Raw genomic sequence first — 23,027 nt, 5'->3', positions numbered from 1 at the left:
AGCAGCAGAACGGATCAGAGACGACTGATGAAAGATTTACGGAAAACCCAAGCAATAAAAGCAAATACAAAATGCAACTGAGAAATGGAAGAGTTGGGAGCCGGAAACGAAAAATATATTACTGGACAGCAAGGACACAGTAGCAAGGCGAAATTAAAAATGAATATGGCTGCCGCTTAGACGTGCTTCCAACTCGTTTTAGGTGGCAAGTTGTCCACTAGAAACTCTAATCAAGGCTAACACTGCAAATTGTTGCATCAAAGTCGCTGACATTGTTTTAATTTGCACAACTCTCGGCCATTTTCTGGCATCAGATGTCAAACTTTTTGGAGCATCTACTTTCGATGTCTTAGGTGCTGTGAGGGGGGTGGCTACTGGAAAGAGAAAGAGAGTCTGTTGGTTTTTAGTAAGAATGTGCAGCGGCAATTTGCCGAGCAGTTGACTCGCCAAACTTTCGTTGCTGTCTTTTTTGCGGTTGAGTTCCCTGTTGCAGTTTTTGACAATTGCGAAGTTTTTCTTTGTCCGTGTTGCTTTTGGCCTAAAACTTTTTAATGAATGTTGCAAAAAGAGGTTTGCTATGCGGTGAGAATATTTATATATATATTTTGTTTGTAATTTATATTTAAATTAGAGGTTAACAAAAGCTAAATTGATTAAAATCTTCTAACTCGAGTTTCAATTAACGTGCTTTAAGCATTTATAAACGCACAAAGTTGCAAGTACGAACAAAACATAATTTACAAAGGTACGAAAATATATTCTTTGAAAAAATCCACTTGCACATGGTGAATTCATTTTCCGGGAATATTAATGAGTTTTGTGAAAATTTATATCAATTAATTATAGGCCTTCTAACTTTGGGAAGGGCTACAATTGATGGCTCAAAACTTCAAGCATAAATTCGAAATGGTAAGACATTTTAAGCTCCAAACTTAAGACTTTGTAGTGCTGATTTTTTAAAAATAACATCCTTTGCTGCCAGCGCTTTACGACTGCATCGGGGGTATTAGTCGAAGCCCGATTCAAATATACAAATCTGTGCATATATCAATATAATCGGAACTAACAAACGACCGGAAATGAAATAAAATGCAGCCACCTACATCTTCACTCCTGATGCTTCCATTTTTCTCTCTATCTTTTGTTCTCCTCCCGTCTGCATTTCTGTATTCGCTTGTTTGCCTGCCTGCAGGCTGGGTGAACTGTGAAAAGTACAAGGATGAAAACGTTGCACAGACGACGACTCCGGTAAAGTTTGTTAAACAGCCGCCGGTAAAATTACTGCGGAACCGTTTTAGTAGTTATACCGAAAGCACAACGCAAACCGGATGTAACAGTTGTTAATCCATTTTATCAGCCCGTTGTGTGAACTCCTCGCAACCGCCAGGTTCAAATATGAATTCGAAATCTTCGTGTTAAATGAGGTTTGAAGCGCACTCGCTGGCCTTATTTGTAGGGGAGGCGAAATTGTTATTGGCATCCTGCGCCAAATCAGAAACAATTGTGAAACGCAACAACTGGGGACATCTCTCGAAACACTTGCTCCAGACGTGCTCCATAAATATAAACTATCTCGACAGCAGCGTAACATTATACTACCTCATATCCAGTGTGTGTCCTGAGTAAGACATAAGAGAAATGTCTTTGGATTGCTATGGGTCATGTGGGTAAACCCCGCCTCCTTTTTTCTGCTGCCCTTTGGTCACTTATGGCAACGGCAGCTGAGTGAATGGTTTCTCGTAAGTATGGAACAAATATGCAGGCAGATGTAATGGGCAAGGATTGCTGAGAATGAGCTCTCTGACATTGCGATGCCCTTTGCATACTATGCGTTGTACTGAAAGCGAGACAAATCGACATTTCCATTCATGACGAATGCTTGTTTACTTTTTTTGTGTTTTGATCAAGTAGTTAAAATGTAAAAATGGTTAATAATGGAGCAGTATTCAATTTTACATTGTTTTTAAATATAGATCTATGTATTGTGTCCCTTTTCTACATTTCGATTCCTTTGCAAATCAATAAATGCGAGAAAGATAAATAATTTTGTAATTACAAATTAATTTCTAGGAAACTTTGCAAATAAAAAGTTTTAAATACAAATTAATAACCAAAAATGTATTTTACATTTAAGAAGTAGTAATTTAATTTCGTCTAGTTTATAAATATTTCCAAAGTTAAGGCTTTTCAATTTAGGCAACTGACGCGCGGTAGATGCAAACTATCCCTGACTAATTAATACAAGTTCCCCATGGTATCATCAGTTACACACAGAGAGTACACATTTGGAGCACAGCCAATAGCCAAAGCTTGCCAGGGCTGCATTCTATGTAAGCACATGGTCACACATGTTGGTGTATGTGAGCATGGATTCGAATTACACACATTACGTATACGCCACGATATCGCCGACAGCACGGACAATCTCATGCTGTATGTACGAAAATGAAATAGAAACGATGGCAGCTACACACAGCCATGCACACACATACACACATAAATACATTCTTACGGTTCATACATGCATATATGACACACCGCTTAAATATTTTGCCTTTTATTAATTTTCCCTTTGGCTGCTGTAGTGAGGATGCTGCGAAATTTTACCAGAACATCGCACATAAAACCAGCTCAACAATTTGTCGTCAATTGTCAGAGCGTTAATTGCCTGAGGTCCCTTCACTGCAGCTACCCTCTTAAAATGAAACAAACTTGTATAATAAAAAATAATCATGCTAAGAATATGGCCTGTATGCACTGTGGCCGAAAACTATCGACTGATATTTAACCTGAGCTATCCATATGTTTTGTATATTTTTCTATACATTTAAATCATCATAGTCTTGTCTATTGTGTGTTGAGTGCTATATATTGTTATTGTTAAATAATAACAGACAGTTTGTTAAACCATCCAAATCATTTACAATGTTAATTAAATAAGAAATAAGATGACCATTTTACTTAATACTATATATATTTCATTTATATATAAATATTTATTTATGTTTATCAAAAGCACAAAAGTCACTAGACTTTGTTGTTTTTATTTTTGGAATTATTCAATCAAGTATTTTTGTATATATTGCAGAGAAACATTTCCCTGATTCACTTAGCGAATTAATATTTTGTTGTGATATATGGCTCAGAGAATTGAAACGGAAATTAAAAGCAACCATATGTGTGAATTGAAATAGCATTAACAAAATGCATTTTATACACATTGGCCAGAATTTAACAATTTGCGGTTTGTTCACTCATTAATGTATAATCGACTATATAAATATGCGTGTTAAACAGTTTTAAGCGCACATTGTAATCCAATAAATGCACATAATAAACGGCGAGGCGGATGTGGGCAGAGTGATTGATTTGAGGTTGAGCTACAAAATAATATTAATATCAAACGGTCAACGATATCCCATTATGCGTGTCGACTCTGAAATGTCGAGAAAATTTAATGAATGAATAAATAGTGCATTATTTATGCAATTTAAATGAAGTAACGATTGGGAGTGATGAGTGTATTAGGCGCTGAATTAACTTCATTAAATGCGAGTAGAACAAAAGTAGAGCAGTAGCTCTTTATTTACTTATAAATATGAAAAATTGGAAAAAATCGAATATATCTTTAATTTAGTTTAGTTTACATTTATGTATAAATAGTTTTCTTATAAACTAAAAGCAGTAAAAGATAAGTTTTGCTCAATTTTCGACTAATGTATCTGTACAAGCATTGTAAAATAACAAAAATTGTACAACAGGGTAAGTTTATTATCATGGGTAAGTTTATTATTTTGTACGTAGGCAGAACATTTATCATTTAAATTGCAGCGCAAAACCGCTCACTAATTTAACGGCCCAATTCACGGGCCATATATTAAAATGTTCTCATTTTCATGTGCTGAATTGTCAGCACGCAAAATGCGTTCATCAATTCGAATTGCCATTCACACGCATTGCTCCACTTCATTTTAATTAAACTGTTTGCCTCGTTTTAAACGCACTCAAAGAAATACCAATAATATGTCTTCGCCATATTTCAATGGTAATGCTCCTGCCCCACTATACTGCTTGCGCCCGGATCGATCCAAGAAATAAAATTGGCATTGCAAAGCTGGCTGACGCCGCTGCTAGCATTACAAATGCAAATGCAATCGGTTTCAGGCGAACTCAGTTCGAAGTCCGGCACTGCCTGTAATTGCTGCCAGAAAATTTTATTTGAATTTTCAAATACCATCTTTGCACATTACTCAAAAGCGCCATTGTCTCGCTCTTCGGCCAGTGATTAATGCGAACCACAGAAATTTAATAAAAGTAAAAAGGATGCACAGAGCCACAGTTGAGCAAAGTGCTGGTCAAGATTAAAACAACAACAATGGCAAACCCCTGAAGCTTACGTTACCCTTACCCTTATCATTTGAAATATTATTATATCGCTGTTATGCGTTGATTTTCAAAAATATATTATCAAAAATCACTTGCCATTTTTGGAATTTCAGCTTTCCCAATATGCTTTCGACTCGTTTGATGAGTGTTAAATTAGTAATTATGTATTCATGTGCCTGGCAAAGTTAGCATACCCTCTGCGAGTGTATCACAAATAATGTTCCTAGATCTGAACCAGTATATGTGTCTGTGTAGTTCGTCTCAGTTGCGCAGTCTGTCCTGCGGTTATAATTAAAATACAAACCACTGCGGCGCGTGCTTGGATGGGTTCATGGCTATCCAGCTGTTTGTTGTTTAATAATTTCATTTTATTTCATCGTAAGGCATAAGTGCTTTTCAAGCGTTGATATGCTGATGAAATTGTGGTTATTAAAATAAATGTACATACATATGCTTGCACACTCGTAGAGCGTGTAAAATCACCGCCGGATATCAAGTCGCAGACAGCTCAGCTTAAAAATGTTGGTCGCCCAGCGTCGATAGTGTTATCTGTTAAGTAGACTACATTTTATTTTGCGTATTTGCCCATTGTTGACTGCAATTGTAGGTGTGGCACACACATTCGTAGCAGCCACAAAATATGCGGCCAACTGGTGAATGGAAATTGTGGTGCATGTTGTTGTTCTTGTAGGCTATCTTTAATTTGCTCTCCAAATTGTGCTGCCGGTGGAAAATGAATACTGGCAAACTTTACAAATAGCCTTTAAATCAGTCAGTAATTACTTTTGTATGTTTTAATTGCACAATGCGTTTTTCTTTTACAATTTTATTCATGCTGTCATAGCATTTTACCATAAGCGGTATACATTTTAATCTTCACCATATTCAGCACGTAATTAAAAAAAAAGAAAGAAAACATTACCATTTAAATGCATGCACTTCACTCATTTCACTAGGTTTTTCCGATGCTACAAAATAATTTAATTGCTTGAATTAATTATAGCATCAACTGACAAACTTTCGATTCTCATTACTTCACTACTAATCAGTTGAATAAGATATATAAGCTATTTGTCTTTTAAGCTTTCTTTTTTTGACTTTCATTAAATCTATACTTGTGTTTAAATAAGCCAATTCTTGTATTCATGCTTCAATTCTATACGGGCTCTAATATTTGCAAAATACTGACCCATAGGTGTCATTAATAAGACCAACAACTTTTCGTGAATAACGATAAACAAACTTGCCACAGGACTTGTTGTTGTTATACCCTGTATGCATAAATATATTTAAAATGAGTACATACGATTGTGAAAATATAAGAATCATTCAATCAACCATTCAACAATCTATAACCATAATCTATGGCTACTTTTCTTCCAATATGTTGAATAAATTATAGAAAATCAATGCAACAATACCTACAGGATGTCTACAAGTGAGTCATCCTTTAATGTAGCAACTTTTACAGTACTGTAGTCTCTCACCATAAGCTCAACGGTGTTGTAAAATGTAATCATTGTGGCATGTAATTAGTTTTTGTGTGTACAATCTCCCATAAGCGTATGTAAGCGCAACGTTTGGCCGAGTGTGTAAATGTATAAATAATACATACTACTGTACTACACACCCCCTTCCTTGCTTTCTCCTCCCCCACACACTTCATGCTAATGAAGCTACAGCCGGACATGTGTATAAATACACACACACACACACACATGTGGACACATTTTCCAGTCAATGAGTTATGGGTAACATTTTAAAGGGGTAGATTTAAAAGTGCTGGCAAAATTCTTTTTGACAATAAAATGGCTTTCAGGCAATTTTTTTTATAAAATAAACTCATAAATATTCGCTTTCGAATAAAGTGATATATTTGTTTTTTTAATATTTGAATTGATAATTTTTATCAAATTTGAATTGGAATGTGTATTATGTCCTTACCTGAAATATATATTCAATAAAAATACTATTCAATTGTACAAGCAAAAAAACAACCTTAACTATTCATGTGATTGATTCTATTTCATTTATTCAATTTATTTTAATTGTAGGTCGACCAGCTATATTTAATTTACAGGTATAGCTTTATGGCGAAAACTTTGTCAGCTTAGAAACCAATTGTCATTGATTTAATTCTGTAGTAACTTACCTCGTTTCAATGCGTTTGTAACTAAGCTTTTAGGTGTGGACCCCCATGATGAGTATCCGATTGTGGTTCCAATCCGCGCTCCGCACATTGTATTAGTGATAACAACTTACAAACTATTGTTGTTGGTGTTGTTGCTAATGAAATTGCAACAATCAGTAATCAATTTTCAATTTGAGTTGTGGGTTTGTGTTCCTGCTTTGATTTGCGGTTGAACAGGTCCGAATATCTAAACAGACATTTGGATATAAATACAGTCTATGTATGTATATACATATATATATTTATATATATATAAATAATTTTAGTGTTGTAGTTATGGATCAAATGATTTGCCGGTCTATTTGATGTCGTCAACAGTCCATCAATGTCCTTGCAAATGCCACGCAATTTGTTTGTTCACGCTCCCAATCCACAAATATTGTGAAATTAACTTGTTAAAATAATCGTTGGCCTGCCTGAGTGGCCCAGCTGAACAACTGGCAAGTGATTGGGCGTGGTTGTTGATAAATGGCATTCGATTTATGATATGACGTGTGCCTTTGTTGCGTGCCTTTTGGCCTTATGGGTGTGGACACTGAAACAATGGCTTTAGCTACGCATCGATATTCAAGGTTGTTGTACTCGAAATGTGTCTACTAAAATTTACACATTAAGAATCTGCAATTTGACTTTAAGCTAAAATCAGATAGGTCATTTCGTGCTTTAACTAAGACTCAGCTAGTATTTACACAAGAATTTATTTATTTATTTATATTTAGCTGAAATATATTTAAAGCAGAAAAAAGATTGATTCAGCTATTCGCAATATTTACCGTGCATATCTTTCTGATTATCTTATTGAGATATTATGAATTTTAGATACCTTGGAAGAAACCAAGATATCTAACTAATCAAATAGTTGTGCACATTTTAATTATAATGTCATTAATATACTTGAGTAGATAAGACACTTTAGTAGCCTACATCGTGGCAGTTCAACAACAAGTAAGTAAGTCCACATTTCAATTAAAAACTACACGAAAGCACTTAGCTCCCAGTGTTAACCTATGAAAAGTACAGGAATAGCTACAATATGGTGCAGAGCAAGCCAAACATTTGACCTGGCATTGATTTACTCATTGACCACTTGGCTTTTCTGACATTTGTCCGCTGCACTTTACTGTCTGCCCTAATCTCAAAGCCAATAGGGTCGGCATTTTCCATTTCCTCTTTCGAAATGTTTTTATATATATCCTCATTTTATCACTAAAGTGCTCGCGACGGACATCAAGTGGCATACGCGGCAAGTGAGTTATCTACCATTCTCAGTCCCATGCACTGCTCATCCTCATCCTCAGTAGCATGCTTAACCTCATCCGCATGCTGATGCTTGTGCATTTAAAGTTTAAGTGGCCCAAAATCAGCTCCTGTGGAGCACTGTGTGCAAACTGTAATGCAGCTGTGAAGGACTTCATTTGCAACATCAATCGCAGCATCATCCTGTTGTCTGCCAGCAGCAGCAGTCGTGCTCTCATTACGTTGATGGCAAGCATATGCCAGCAAACGGATGCCATGGAACTGCAGGATGGAGTTGAGCGGGATTCTGGGGTGGAGTTTAATTAGCTTTAATGCGTTAATGCCGGGAATTCGAGCTGTCGTGCGTGGCTGGGCATGTAAAAATGTCAACTGCTACGTAAAAATGCAGTTTTAGCTGGCCTAGTTGACCTAGTTGACCAACTGGATGTGCAGATGCTGAAAGCAGAATGAGATGCAATTTCCGCACGATGACAGCCCATCGTTATCAGTTGCCAGCCGAGCTTATTACAAAAGCTGGGGGTGCTTCATTGCATTCACTGTTCAATTTATTTTAATTTATGTATTTACTATTCCCGGAAATTGAATAGAGTGAAATATCTATGAACCAATTTGGTAAGCATCGGCTCAAATTTCATTTTTAAGCACATCCAATTTTAAACTAATGATTGTGGTGTTTTTCTTTTATTATGCCAATTTCTTTGGATATTACAAATATTAAATTGGTCGACCGGACCTGGCAATCATATGGTCCTGAAAGAATAGCTTGTTAAGTATTAAATCGATTTACTTAACTTCAAGATTTTGCACCTTTAAATTAAAGTTATTGCAAGTACATAAAAACACAACTGATTTTTGTAGATAGCAGTCAAAAGACATTAAGCAATTCATTAAATGCTTCTAACATTTGCCATTAAAACATGGCTAACAAACAACCGTAAATTAAGAATGTATCTATGTCTCGTTGCAGCTCACAACCCCAACATTTTAAAGCCATTCTCCAACTAGATAAACTTCAACAGAAGCGAATAAAAGATATGGTGAACGGGGCTCTCACTATTTATTTGCCCCAAATTGCAATGGGGGCTCAACCTCCCCCACAAAACAAACAAACACAAAAGCACAGAAACGCTGTGAAATTCATTCACACGTAACTGCATTGGGGAAGGAGAGGAACTCTGAAATTCTCGCTGGTTGTTACTTTTGGCTCGGAAAATAAACTTTGCCTCATAACTTCACATTGAAGAAGATGCATATGCAACACGTTCGTGGCGTTCAGTGTTGTACCACCTTCCGGCCTTCGACAAACTTGCAATTCAATGCATCGATATATGTACTTATATATATGGCTTTTTCAAAGTAAATTTCACTTATATACATATAAATACATATATGTATATATATATACATATATACGTTCGTATGTGCAAGATGAGCTGGAACTTTATCTTAAGTGTGCGGGTTTTGCAGCCAAAATACAGTGCTTCAAAGGCATGCGAACCAAACTCTCACTCAACACATGTTGGCTCATTTGAACTGAACTGAACTCATCTCAGTTCAGCTCAGCTGAACGGAAAAGCGTTTTAATTTGTAATTAATATGCACAAGTTTTGGTGATAGTTGGTGATAGCCCGCTATCAATGGATATAGAGATTGTGATAAGTACTTAAGTATTTATTATCTTCATTCATTTTATAATTATTTTAAAATCAACTGCAAGTTATTTTCCATTTTTATTTTTATATTTTAATTATATCTTACATTTAAAAGCCCTAAATTTCAAAATGATTATAATTCTTCCGTCATTCAGAGAAAGCAATACAAAACTAGTACTTTATGTGTTTATTAAATTGTTGTATTCGATTAAAAGCTATATACGTTTAGTATACCATATTTGTCAGTTAAAAAATAATATCGCTTATCGCTTAATCTTTGCTCATTATTGAAATGCTCGTTTAACAATGCTCCCTGATTTTAGTCCAACTGTTCAATTGTGTGCCACATTTAATGCTTATGAGATGTTTATTATGTATTAAAAATAAAGCTGATCTTTGTTCTTACATAGTAATATACTTAAGAGTATGAACAGGATAACTGATGGCCGCTTTTCCTTAGCTTCTAACTACACAATATCATATTTTTTACAGAACATTTCAGCCTACAACGACTCAATCAAACGATTTACGATATGTGTTGGACTCTGCAAAAAATATATATAATTAATTTTAAAAACTAGTATTCGTTGTTATGTCCGCATTTTTAAAATGTTCTTACACATAATATTTATTAAACAACAAGCAAATGGAATTCAACTTCCACTGAAATGACAACTTATTATATGATATGATAAGCAGTTTTCACACAAGTTTTCAATAATGAGCGCCATTCTTTCTAATTATAATGATATTATTTTGTGTACTCATTAAAAGCGATCTAAAACACTTCACTTCGAAGCTATTTTTACATATAATATATCTTGGGTTTTGTTGTGTAAGTATTATTTTGTAGTTGATGAGTTTCTTTAAACTACACTAATAATTTTTCAGATATTTGTTGCTTAGCAAATGATATTCACACTGCAGTCGTATTTGTAATTACATATTTTGAAGCTTTTGAAGCAACATATACAACCTAGCTGCAGCATAATAATAAATCTAACTAAATTGGGTCTCAAAATTGTCTTTGCTTTGTATATGATATAATACCATAGTCTATAAGGAATATTCGATAAACATAAGCGAGCTTATCACAATGCAAAACATATACGAATAACTAGAACTAATTAACAATATTGATATAATTATTATAAATATGAGAACCAGGGACAAGAATATTTAAATTACAAAATAATTTAATATGCAGTAAAATAAAAGAGATTGAAACCAGGCCTAATTTAATTGTGCCATTGTAAAAAGTTTGTAAACCTGGCACATACACAAACATATCTCTAAATGTACAATTTACGGATGCTATTCAAAAACTCCACGAAAACATTTGTGCTGCATCATTGAACCATATGAATCAAATATTGTGTTAACATAAGTATTCCCAGGCTTTTCCACTACCTCCATTACCAACTCAGCTTAGGAAATATGAGTGCGACCTTCCCTTGCCATTCTTGCTTATCACTGCAGCATGACCTGTTTTGAGTAAAATAAAAAAACAAACAAAGCAATTCGATTAATATGTGAATGTATAATTTGAACAGTAATTGAAAACGCACCTGCAGTATCCGAGGCACTAGCCACGCCCATCAGCTTAAGCGATCGAAAGAGCGGACCCAGGTTGGAGCGCCCATCAAGGTATTTGCTTTCCACATTCACAACCGGGGACTTTTTGCTTTTGGTCTGCGTGTGCCAGACGAGAATATCAGTACAGTTATTGCCCCTTGGCTCAATTTGATCGATACGTAGTCCAATGCTACGCAGAAATAGATCCTCCTCGTAGCCCGGCTTGTACGGCATATTTACATTGGGATACTGTGACATGTAGGCCAGGTTCACGGCAAATCCAGCCATGTCAACGGGCCAACGTCGACCAGCCACCCAAGAGTCCAAAAAGGCCACAACTTTACCCTGCCCAGAGCAGAAAGAGGTACGATTAATAAGGTATTCGTATGATTATGATGTGATTATGATTCACTTACATCTCGCACTACCGGGCCGCTGACAGCATAGTCAGCTATCAGTCCAACGGGAAACATGGAGACACGCTGTGTCTGCCTTATTTCCGAGAACAGTCTCAGATCATAAGTATTGTCATCATCACCAAAATACAGTACACCATTTGTGAGATTATGTTGTTGCAGCCAAAGCAGAGCTGCCCGCCGATTTGCCACACCTCTTGGCGCAGGCTTCGATTTACGAAATTTACTGGGCATCGGACTTGCCATATGTGTAAATGGTATGCCTGTAAAATATAAAAAGAAAATCAATATTAATATTTATATTTATCATACCAATAACAATTCGCAAGAACAAAATAAGCTGATGATTGAATAATCCCTTTATTTAATATTTAATAACATTTTAATAAGAGTTTTCTTATCTTCACATAAGAAATCAAGTCTAGGCTTCCGCAAGGTTTCCCTGTTTCTCTGATTACAAGAATCGTATTCGGTTTCGTTGGATGAATAAATAACTATCAAAATACATTTAACATTAAACCTAAACGATAAGCGGAAATATTTGTCATAAATTTATTTCAAAGAAGAGATTTGTAAAAGCTGACGGCTAGATAACAAAATGCAATAGATTATATACAATAATAATAATAAAAAAAAAATATTTTAATAAAATATATTATATATATTAGCTACTTTTCGTTTAATTACTAAATCATGCCAAAGGAGAAGTTGTATTTAAATACTCTACATCGTTTTAATAGTTGTTTATTGTGATTGCACGTACCAAATCCACTCAGCAGTGTATCCAGAAACGTATCACATTTCTCCTGATCATTGGCCACCAGCCAATGGAGACGAGGCACATGGAGCAGCGTGTACGCCAGACGCGTCAGTTCCGGTATTTGCTCGCGTCTGGGATAAGTTGGTGTTACGAAATAAATAATAGGCAGCTGGGCATAGGCAATCCGCGGCTTATCTTGTATATAGAGACGATGATCGTCACTGCTATCGCTGCATATGAGAAGCGGCTCATTCAGAGCGTGTGCAGTTGTACCATCTGAAATATAACAGATCGATTATAGTTAGTAAATATTTTGTGGGCCAGCCTAAAAGTAGGCAAGACATCAATGAGTGGAACCTTGTTATATTTTTGGCCCCTTTGCCGAGGCCACTGGCCACGAATAAACAGCTTATGATACAAAATTAGCACAACACTTTGAAAGTGGCTTTCGGTTAGCACTCAAATATTTTGTCATACTTAAGAAGTACATATGATTACAAGTCGGGCAGATTAGTACCAACACCATATTCGCTGCCAGCTATTTATAATAATATCTAATTGGCTGCATGAATAATAGAATTGGCTACGCCCAGCCATTCACACTATATATATATATTGCATTTATTTATAGGCATATTCATTAGCTGATGCCATTAACACTTAAAATAATAATGTTAAGTACGTGCTTATGCGATTATTTCACACTCCAAAGCACATCTCCTTCTCCGTGATATGAGGCAAATAATTCTTGTTGCTGTTAATCTGTTATGTGATTAGCTTCAAATGCCACCAACATGAATATAATATTTGAATAATGATGTAATGGCTCAGAAATTCGACATTTCGTACACTTTCATAGAGTGGGGATAAAGAGATTTTAATCACTGAATATTTGTACTAGAGACCCCTAGTTACTCATTTAAATGATCTTTTTGTTTTAATGCAGTGTTATTTATTTAACGAATGAAATAGATCGAACAACAAGCTATCAAAAACATTCAAATAAGACGACTCTGTGAAACCAGACATATAGCAAACACAAAAACTAACTCAAAAACGAGCCTAAAAGTCAATTTGATCAGTCAAAGAAAAACCTGAAATGAGAGTTTCATTTGCGTTAATTTTATCGTTCAACTCAAAGATATTCGATTGAATCATCAAATATCAAACAACAACAAAACCAATTCAATTACGTAATGGAATGTCCCATAGGGAATAATATAGTATGCATATTAATTCTTCTGTCTTGCCTACATTTGATGTAAATTAGCGCTAATGTGTTTTTCAATCTGCCACAACGACAACGAAAAAAAAAAAAAATAGAAGGAAAAACCCATTAAAAACATCCCTTGCTGCCGCAAACACGCAAGCTAGAGGAAATCGACGCACTGGAACCGCCCAAAAAACTAGATATGTGGGCGCCGATAAGTTTCACATGTGCATTAACGGTAATAGGAATAATTGTTTGGCTTGGTGCCCATCTATCAGTATTGAGCCCACAAATTACACAGACCGGCAACTCAGGCAGCTCAATTTAATAACTAATTATATATTGACTTGTCCCATGAGACGCAACAAAGGCAAACAGCGCCGCCTAAAAAAAAAGGGGACTGGCACACATACATTATCTGGCTTTTCATGGAACACAAGCCCGTCCTCAAGTTAAGTGTTTGCACTCATGCTTACGCTTGGGGGCCCCAATATAAAATCATATAAAGTACTGGGACTTCAGTATTTCAGCATATTGCAACAATTACTTCAAAACCACAATGTGGGCGAATTTTATATGTACATATTTGTAGTAAGGTTGGTCGTCAAACAACTGATAAGCTACTTTATCAGGGTCTCGATAGCAATCACAACAAACAAATTATACCTGCTGGTTTTCAATTAGGGTGATTGGACCTTCACTCAGAAAAACCAAGCCTTATTTTAACAATTCACTATACTGTTAACGCCAAGATAATTAATTTTATTATTCAGAAAGCTATCTTCAAACCATCGTTTTTCTTTTCTTGATAGACAACATTTTAAATGTATTTCTGAAAAATACAAAGAAAAAGCTTTTCGAATTTTAAGATTTTTTTTTTAATTTTAGATGCTTATCTAAGATTTACGACGATTTTTTTCTGAGTGTATGAGGGTTCCGCCACACGACAAGAGCGAGTGCCGCCTTGTTGATAACAGTGATTTGCTGCCATTGGCTAGACATCAAAATTTGGATTAATGAATTATTTATTGCAATCATTCAATATATGATTCACGTGCTTTACAAAATTCTGAACTCTACACAAAATGTTTTAACTTTTGTGAGTCACGCTTGGCTGCGCCTTTGCGATAAGCTGTTTTTTGCGAAAACATTCAGTCAACCCACTCAATACAAGCCACAACATGTTATAAAATATGAAAAAAGTAATCGCCATTCGTACTAAGTTATTCATAGATTTACTCCGGAAGTCCGTTAGTGGGCTTCTATTATAGCTAATATATGATTTTTAAGCACGTGTAATTCCCATTAGCTAGCCTAATCGCGTGTAGTGTAAATTTGAAGCTTTAGTTCAGGCCAAATGACTGGACAATTACAAATGTACAAATGTTGCACATTTGAGAATCTCAAATATGTATACAGGCAATTCCGAGTCAATTGAAGGCCGTGGCATGTCCAAAGTGCATAAGCTGACAGCTTGTTGTTAAAACAACAATAGCAACGACAAAATGCCACGCTAAGCGTTATTGTTTGTGTTGTAAGTCGACCCACAACCGTTTGGGGGCTAATAATAATGCAAAAAATCAGATTTAAGCAAAGCTCAGAATTGCCAAAACGTCAGCTAAGCACTGCGAGCAACAGACTCAAAATGTTTTCGGAGACAATGCAAATATAAACTGACTAGGTATATGCAATGAGGCAGTTGCAGTTGGGAAAGCTTATAAATTTTAATTAACTGGTCGCTTTAAAATAACAAACTATTCACAGAAAACTGCAATTAAGTCGTGTGTGTGTGTGTGTGTGTGGAGAACTGTTAGAAGCGACAGTTTTCATTCTTAATTGAGGTACTGCACGCTGAGCTCACATTAAATAATATGTGCAACTTAACCCTCTGGTGCCCAAGACTGCATTTAGGCAGGCTATGCCTATTTTCGCGCTTATTCGCTTGTTTTGTAAGACCTACAAATGTGTGACAAAAACTTATTTTTTTTGGCATTCTAAATTGCGACTAGTTTGATTATATTTTTTTAATATTTTTAGTTAACACTTTTTGCAAAATAAATATTTTTTCTGACTTTCACCAATTCTCAACTTCACATGAGTGTGACAGCCATATTATGTATCAGTTGGTGTTCCCCGATGTCCAAAAACAAAAAAGCAGCGAAATAAAAATTGGTAAGCCAATAAGCAGAAAATAAACGCAGGCAATCTTGGGCACTACAGGGTTAATACAAACCAAGAATAACCTGATAATATGGTTTTTTTTATGACATAACATATATGCTGTTTGAAATAATTTGTATTGAGTTGACTAACAATCGGTTTTTTTTTTATATATATAAACTGGGTTCTTTTAAGCGCATAAATCTGTTACATATGCCAATCTAAACTACAACCAAATTTAAAGTGACACATGTTAAAGAATACTGTTTGAAACGTTGCCCTTTTTTCAGTTGTTATTTTTGCCTTTCAAATTTGGTTCAGCATTATTTTTCGGCAAAAGTCTCCAAAGAATTCGAAATTTAAGACCATTATTAAATGAATTTTAAATTGACAGAACACTTGTAAGTTCAAAATGCTTACAACATTTCTGGATATGATTTATGGCTTAGGCAAACATTTGTAAAATATATTTTGTATATATTTCACTGCCAGTTGCGCCATATACCAATAGAATTATTAGTTTTAATGGATCATTTGAAATTATAAACAGACGGCGCCCACATCAAAAACGTGTTTCTGATTCGCATTCGCGTGCTGATGCACCGCCATGAACGGGGATATCGATCGATATGTGACACGGGCTGCCACAACAAATGGCTGCAACCGTTGGCGAAATTATCAAATGAATAACGTATAATGCATAAGAAATTAAAAGCAAAGAGCCGGAAAATGTGGCCTTGGCATGCAGCGTAACTGGAAATGTTGCGGCTATCAAAACGCACGAAGAGTTGCGGAATGATGAATAGAGGGTGCGGGCGGGTATCGATAAAATACAGAGACAATGAATGCTTTGCAAATTAAGCCAATTACGGCTAAATAATAAATAGTAACAAGCCTGCCAACAACAGCAACAACAACAACAACAGCTACTAAACCAACTAGCCCAAGTAGCGAAACGAACCCGTCAACAAAACATGCAATGATTGCCGCAACACTTTGGGGCCTAAGCAACGGGTGGAATGATGGTTGGTGGTGGGCTGGCGGTGACTGCTAGAAATTGAAAACTACGCGTAATAGTAACATATAGATAGCGATAGTGATAGATAGATGTAGAGAGAAGGAGAGTGTGTGTGTGTGTGTGTGTGTGTGTGTCTGCGTGTGCAAGGCTCTCGAGTGTCGAGTGTCGAGTGTTTGCTCGTTAGCTAGTTGGTTAGTTGACTTGTCTATCTGTATAAAAATAAGTCTCTCATCTAAAAAGCTATATTGATGAAAATTTTGGCATAACCGTATTTTCCCAGTCGGTTGTACATATAAAAAATGTTTTTCAAATGGTCTTCAAATCACAAAGAATGCAATTTAATACAAATACACTTTATACTATGCATGACGGAGAGGGTATTAAATCTTCGCTGTCCCAAATTATCTATTATAACCGTTGTTTCTTCAATAGTCATCGTTTTGAAATTTTTAATTTATTGATAAGAAATTTAATTGGATGGCAAATGAGAAAGCAACAACAGTTAAGTTTACTTGGCCAATAAAGTTCTTTGTCTGAATTCATAAACATTCATATATAGTGAGGTATTTATAAATGTGCAAACTCTAAAGCATGTGGAAATATTTATAAATTATATTGCCAACTCTACTGGAAAATCAACGCAGCGCAAAATGTGTGTTGAGTAGCGCACTTCAAAAGTGAAAGTCTTGGTGTAAATTCACTTTCAAACACTTGGCAAGCTGCAACGCTGCATTAATCGTTAGGCGAGTGCGATAGGAAGGAGAGAGAGAGAGAGAGAGAGACAGAGAGAGAGAGAGAGAGACAGAGAGAGAGAGAGAGACAGAGAGAGGAGGGAGAGCAAAAAACAGAGAGAGGGAGAAAGAGAGGTAGACCTATTCAATTATTTTGGTGAAATCGAGAATGGATTCCAAATCGAGAATGAAGTATGCAGAGAGTAGATGAAGCTTACATAAGATTCCAGATTTGAATGAATGGTCTTGAAGGAACTCCCTCAGCTCTAAGATTTGTTCTTGATGCCGCCGCTTACCTATGCCGTTGTGCGGTTCAAAATTATTCGCATCATCATCGTCCCCGTCGCCGCCAGCCTGGCCCAGCAGCAGCGGTGAACTGAACACGAAATAGCAGACAATGAAGAGGGGCACAACGAGCAGCATCCAATAGCGCCGTCTGCTCAATCGTGGCGCCATCCCACGCCCAGGGGTCGGCAGCCTATCCTCCCACCCGCTGGACGTTGCAAGCTGTTTGTGGTAGCGTGCGTGATTATGACTACTGCTGGACGGTTGCAGATTGGCTGCCCAGTGGACAACGAGCTCCTCCTCGTCGTTGTCGTTGTCGTCTGATGCTTGCGGTTCGACTGCGAGTGCTTGGTAGTGGGCACTAGGCATTGTGTGGCCGGTTCAGCTCCACAATTTCACCACGGTAACTGTAATTGTGAGTGCTGCAACTGCAACTGCTGCAACAGTGGCAGCTGGTGGTTCAGACGCAGACGACAGAGATGACGACAGCGCCGGGCAGAGTTTGCCATTTGTGGAGCAGCGCGCTTTTTTTTTTGAGACTCGTTTTTGTTTTTGTTTTTCTTTTTATTTGTTGATGATTTCTTAATTTGCTTGCTCCGTTTTGCTCTTTATTTTTATTTGTTTATTTGTTTTTTTTTCTATCGTGCGTTATACAATTGGGGAAGGTGATATGCCATTGCTTTATATATATAAATATTACTGTTATTATTATTATTATTATTATATGCGAATTGTCGCCAGACGCAGTGTGAAAAACCCGAGAAAGACGCACACACCTAGAAACTGACACAGACAAGCACGTACTCAAAGAGAGAATATTGCGTGCTTTTTATTATTCCTATTTTCTTTTTCTTTTTTTGCTACAACAAAAAAAGTGTTGCTTAATATTAATTCTATTATTATTTATTTCGGCTCTTATTCTATTTGCTTTTTGTTGTTGTCGCGATGAGTTTGACAGCAGCACTGACGGCATACAGGCCACTTTTGTCAGAGAGCGCACTCAACTCTGAACTGAACTGAACCACCTCTCTCTCTTTCTCTCTCTCTATCTCTCTCTCTCTCTCGCTCGCACACGCGCCGCACAACTCAGCCGCACTCACCACCACCAGCTGCTGCTGGCACAGAGTTGCTTTGATTCGCAGCATATATATTTGGTTGGTGTCTTTGCTAAGTTAAAATTGGATTTTCGCCTTTTTAATTACTAACGGCTCACATAGAGAAATTGTGAATTTGTCTTTCAATTTGTCATTTTAAAAACATTTTTTGAACATAATTCAACTGCGCCCTGCATTTACAAAGAAACGGAATAGCATTTTGGCTAGTTTGCAAAAATCTTTTAATAATGATTGAAGTCATTTATATATAAGATGTCTGCCACAAAAGAAATATATTTGTTTATTTTTAAATTTTTTTTCTATCAGCTTATGGAGCGCAATCTTTATATGATGAAACTGTACTAAGTATAGAAAATAGCGAAATGAGAATGTGTTTTAGATTTATTTATTTGATTTGCTTCTGTTTGCTGTTTTCGAAAACTGTTTACAATGCATTTGCGTTACAAAAAGAGCCCTTCTTAAGTAATTAGTTAATTAGGCAAAACAATTTAATTTAGTTATATTAAAAGCCACATGTGTATCTCATTTCTTAATGTTGCGCTGCCAAGTGCTTATTGCCGCTTAACACAAACAATAATAAAAGACGGGGGAAAAACCATTGTGCAAAATTGATTCGATTGATTGCATGTAGTTTGAGGACACACATCACTTGCAAACGTTGCACTTATGGAATAGTACATTATTATCAACTAAACGGTATGAAGAAAACGAATTGTCCCCTTCCGGGATCGCATTGCAATCCATCGATGAAGCGACATTGAGGCCAAAGTGTTTTTAGATATTGCGCAGCATTTTGCTTAGAGGAGCCTCTTAATGGTGTCGGCCAACTTGGTCGCATTGGCGCCGGCGAACTCCTCCACCTTGTTGGAGTTCTTGATGAACAGGAACGTGGGCATGCTGGAAATATTGTACTCCATGGCAATGTCTTCGCATTCGTCCACATCAACCTGCAATCAAGAAGTGAGTTATTAGTTGATTTTATCATTGGACTGAATACGAATTTGGACCCACCTTGAGCACAACAAGTTGTTCGGTATATTGCTGAGCGAGCTCCTCCAGTTTGGGGGAAATCATCCTGCAGGGTCCACACCAGGTGGCAAAGAAGTCCACAACGACCAGCTTGTCGCCGGCATTCGTCAGCTGAGTCTTCAAGTCGTTCTGTAAAAGTTACAAATATTTTTATACGATTAGAATAATTAAATTTCTAATGATTTTTTGTTAAGCTGATGCCCTAATTACATAATTTTATCAGGTTATTTAACAAGTTGTATGCGCTCTTTAGACATTGTTTCAATGTCCACAGATATTTATTTACAGTTTGCAGTCTATCGATTTGCTTTTGGCAACGAATGGAGCACGTTCGCCTTATCAGTTAAAGGGGATGGGGGTGATGTGCTGGAGGGGGTCTAACATACAAGTGTGATAAGCGCAACAACAACTTTATGGACTTAGCAGTAAGCGTGCTTTGAGCAAACAGCTCTGTTTGCGCCATATGCATGTAAATATGTATATATATATATATATATTTATATATATAAATATATACGATTATGTAGTTGAACTATTTCTGCCACATGTCAATCACTAATTATATATATATATAATTTAACTAGCTGTGACAGTTGCCAACCCATTTCAAACGTTTTTGCAATTTAATAATATATTATTTTCATTAACTTCTACTTAAATGCCGTCCTCATCCTCCGCCTCCGCCACATCCACGTTCTCAATCTATGTGGAGTGCTCGACTGGGCCATTTACTTAATTACTTAATCGAAAACGTGTCTCATTTGGATTCGAGTCGACTTGACCTGAACTTAACTTTTGACACGCCTCGAACAAAAGTGTAAAAATTCAACTCATTACACTTGCCTTGTTTCACAATTATACACATTTTTGAGTTGAATATTTTTAGCTATTTACTTTATAAAATGGCATTTTATTACACTTCATTCCAATGCTTATACATTATTTTTATTGGTGTGCTTTTATTTAGGTCAAGCTGAATGAAAATATATTACATAATTCAATTCATTGACGCCTTTTAGCTGTAAATTACAAGCTCACAGATTTATAAAATATATAGATTTATGTTAAACATATTGAATTCGCTAAAAAAAAAATATAAAAAATACTTGAAATTATGACATTAGCAGCGCACGCAAATCAATATTCATAACCCTGGAGGCGTCTACGAACTAGCTGTACTTTCACATTAATAATATTTGTGACTTGCTGGGGTATTGTCGAGAAGGAACTGTCCCTGGTCTGTCCCTGGTAAGCCAGTGGTCACCTTCCATCAGGCTGACCTTTCATTAATTGTAGTCATTTTCCGCACGACACATTTGTGTTGGTCATTTTACTCGTTGTACTCGTTGATAAAATTGCTCGAAATTGGCTTTGGCTAAAACTAGTTCAGTTAAATACGAACAGTTAGCGCCAGAAATGAATGCCCTTAGCTGCCTTCAACATTTGGAACCGACTTGATTATTGATCAGATTAGTAATCAAATGATTGTTTGCCAAGCTTAAATACTTTGAAACCTGTTTCGCCCATGTCAAGTTTATTCTTTCTTTGCATAGTCAGTTTCATTTGAAATAAGCCACCATAATAGATGAAATTAAGCTTAGCAGATGAGTCATTCTCTGGTATTTTACTCACACCAACACAATTTACATATCTGATTCATGGACTGCAACTTTTAATCACAAAATAACTCCACAACCGGATTTTATTTCACTTATCAATCATCTTTCCAGAAATTTCTGTAACCTGTACTGAAGAATTCATGGCGATTCTACAAAAATCATTTCGTATTTATGTTTTAAATTTAAATAGTGTGTCAAAACCGCTGCTTATCTAAATATTTTTATAGCAATTTTTGGTTGCAATACAATTATTATTTGTGTTGTATTTTTTAATTTCTGCAATTTTGTATCATTAATCGCATCAAATCAAAATGGTCCCAAATGGTGTTTTTATTTTTACACACATACATATTTCACAAGGCATCTGTTGCCAAATAAAAAAAAGAATAAAAAATTATTTTGTTCGTTAATAATTTTTTCTTTTAAATGCCTCCCTCTCTCTCTCTCTCCCTCATGACGTCACAAGTTAGATGACAAGTCTTTAGACACACTTAACAACAAGTTCAAAATATATATACATATATATGCATATTATAACATACATAAACTGACGCAATATCTATTTAATTATTTATTTTTTAAGCAAAACAAAGTGTTGGTATTTTGTTTTGTATTTAGCTGCAAATATCAAACGATTTAAACCGGTTTTGAGACCGAGTCGCCCGCCAAAACGATGTGTAATCGCATTAGTGGGTAACAGGAGTAAACGGGGGTTGTGGGTATGGGTTAGGGGGTGACCAACAACACCCTGTGTGGTGTCTAACCGCAAAGTAAAGGCAAGCCTGCTGATAATGAAATAGCAAACTCATTATAATAAAATGGATGGTTCGACTCTGTCTAGCAAATACTAGAACCAGAATACGCTAATGGCATGGTAAGTCGACACATACATATATATTTGATTATATTAATTGGTCAAGCTCTTCCGCTGTGTGGCAGTATCTTGCGGAACGTATCTAAAACGCGTAAAAAGTTGCCACTTTCTGTGGCGATGGTTTTTTTGGGCGAACATCGATAGAGATGTTGATGATATCATTGTTATATACTGGTTTTCTCTACAATGTATCTCTGTCGCCAACACAGCAGGGCAAAGCAGACACTATTTTTTACTACATATCGATATACGGACATACATTCATCCAAACGTATAATATTATGTCGAAAGCGTATGGCACTTGAGGCAAGGCACACAGAAATTTAACAGAATATGTGGTGTGTGTGTGGGAAATATGCATAAGTATTTTGGGGTTGTTCACTTTTTTTGTCACATTTATTACTTAACCTGATAACACACACACACACACACGGGCAATGCACAAATGCATAAAACAATGTTAGCTTAACTGCAGCATACTCACCGAGTCTTTCACAGCGTACACCATTTTGTATGTGGCTTTTGGGGGTTAAGTAAAGTACAACCGGTAAAATATGATAAAGTTCACTTAATTAACGGACAGGCGAATAGCACACGCAACCAGCTCGTGGAATAATAACCTAGTGAATGCCAACGCTCACCACCGCTGCCATATATCAGCCATCGAACTCACCACTCTCACATAGAGCGCCTGAGAGACCACAACGTTGTGTGTGCGTGGTGAATTGAGTGTATGATGTAAATTCATT

At 36.2% G+C, this 23,027-nt stretch overlaps 2 protein-coding genes across 3 annotated transcripts; both read right to left on the bottom strand.

Annotated features, from left to right (window-relative positions):
- Nucleotides 1-9,636: 9,636 nt before the first annotated feature.
- On the bottom strand, nucleotides 9,637-18,497 carry LOC6562820 (galactosylgalactosylxylosylprotein 3-beta-glucuronosyltransferase S). 2 transcript variants are annotated; one of them, XM_032736374.2, is made up of 5 exons: nucleotides 17,575-18,497; nucleotides 12,241-12,513; nucleotides 11,478-11,740; nucleotides 11,055-11,406; nucleotides 9,637-10,971 (listed from the first exon to the last, which is right to left on the bottom strand). In XM_032736374.2, the coding sequence occupies exons 1-5, from the start codon at nucleotides 18,008-18,010 to the stop codon at nucleotides 10,910-10,912; spliced, it is 1,386 nt and encodes a 461-aa protein (XP_032592265.1). In that variant the 5' UTR covers nucleotides 18,011-18,497; the 3' UTR covers nucleotides 9,637-10,909. The 2 variants fall into 2 exon arrangements, with proteins under 2 accessions (XP_032592265.1, XP_001988234.1); XM_001988198.3 differs by having other exon boundaries at nucleotides 17,653-18,496.
- A 628-nt stretch (nucleotides 18,498-19,125) lies between these two features.
- Nucleotides 19,126-22,902, bottom strand: LOC6561843 (thioredoxin-2). The gene is made up of 3 exons (XM_001988199.2): nucleotides 22,763-22,902; nucleotides 19,768-19,914; nucleotides 19,126-19,703 (listed from the first exon to the last, which is right to left on the bottom strand). The coding sequence occupies exons 1-3, from the start codon at nucleotides 22,784-22,786 to the stop codon at nucleotides 19,554-19,556; spliced, it is 321 nt and encodes a 106-aa protein (XP_001988235.1). The 5' UTR covers nucleotides 22,787-22,902; the 3' UTR covers nucleotides 19,126-19,553.
- Nucleotides 22,903-23,027: the final 125 nt, after the last annotated feature.

This window comes from Drosophila grimshawi, unplaced genomic scaffold (assembly GCF_018153295.1).
Source record: "Drosophila grimshawi isolate 15287-2541.00 unplaced genomic scaffold, ASM1815329v1 contig_1377, whole genome shotgun sequence".
Lineage (NCBI taxonomy): Eukaryota > Metazoa > Arthropoda > Insecta > Diptera > Drosophilidae > Drosophila > Drosophila grimshawi.
The sequence above is the reverse complement of the archived record's forward strand: the minus strand, read 5'-3'. Positions and strand labels throughout refer to the sequence as shown.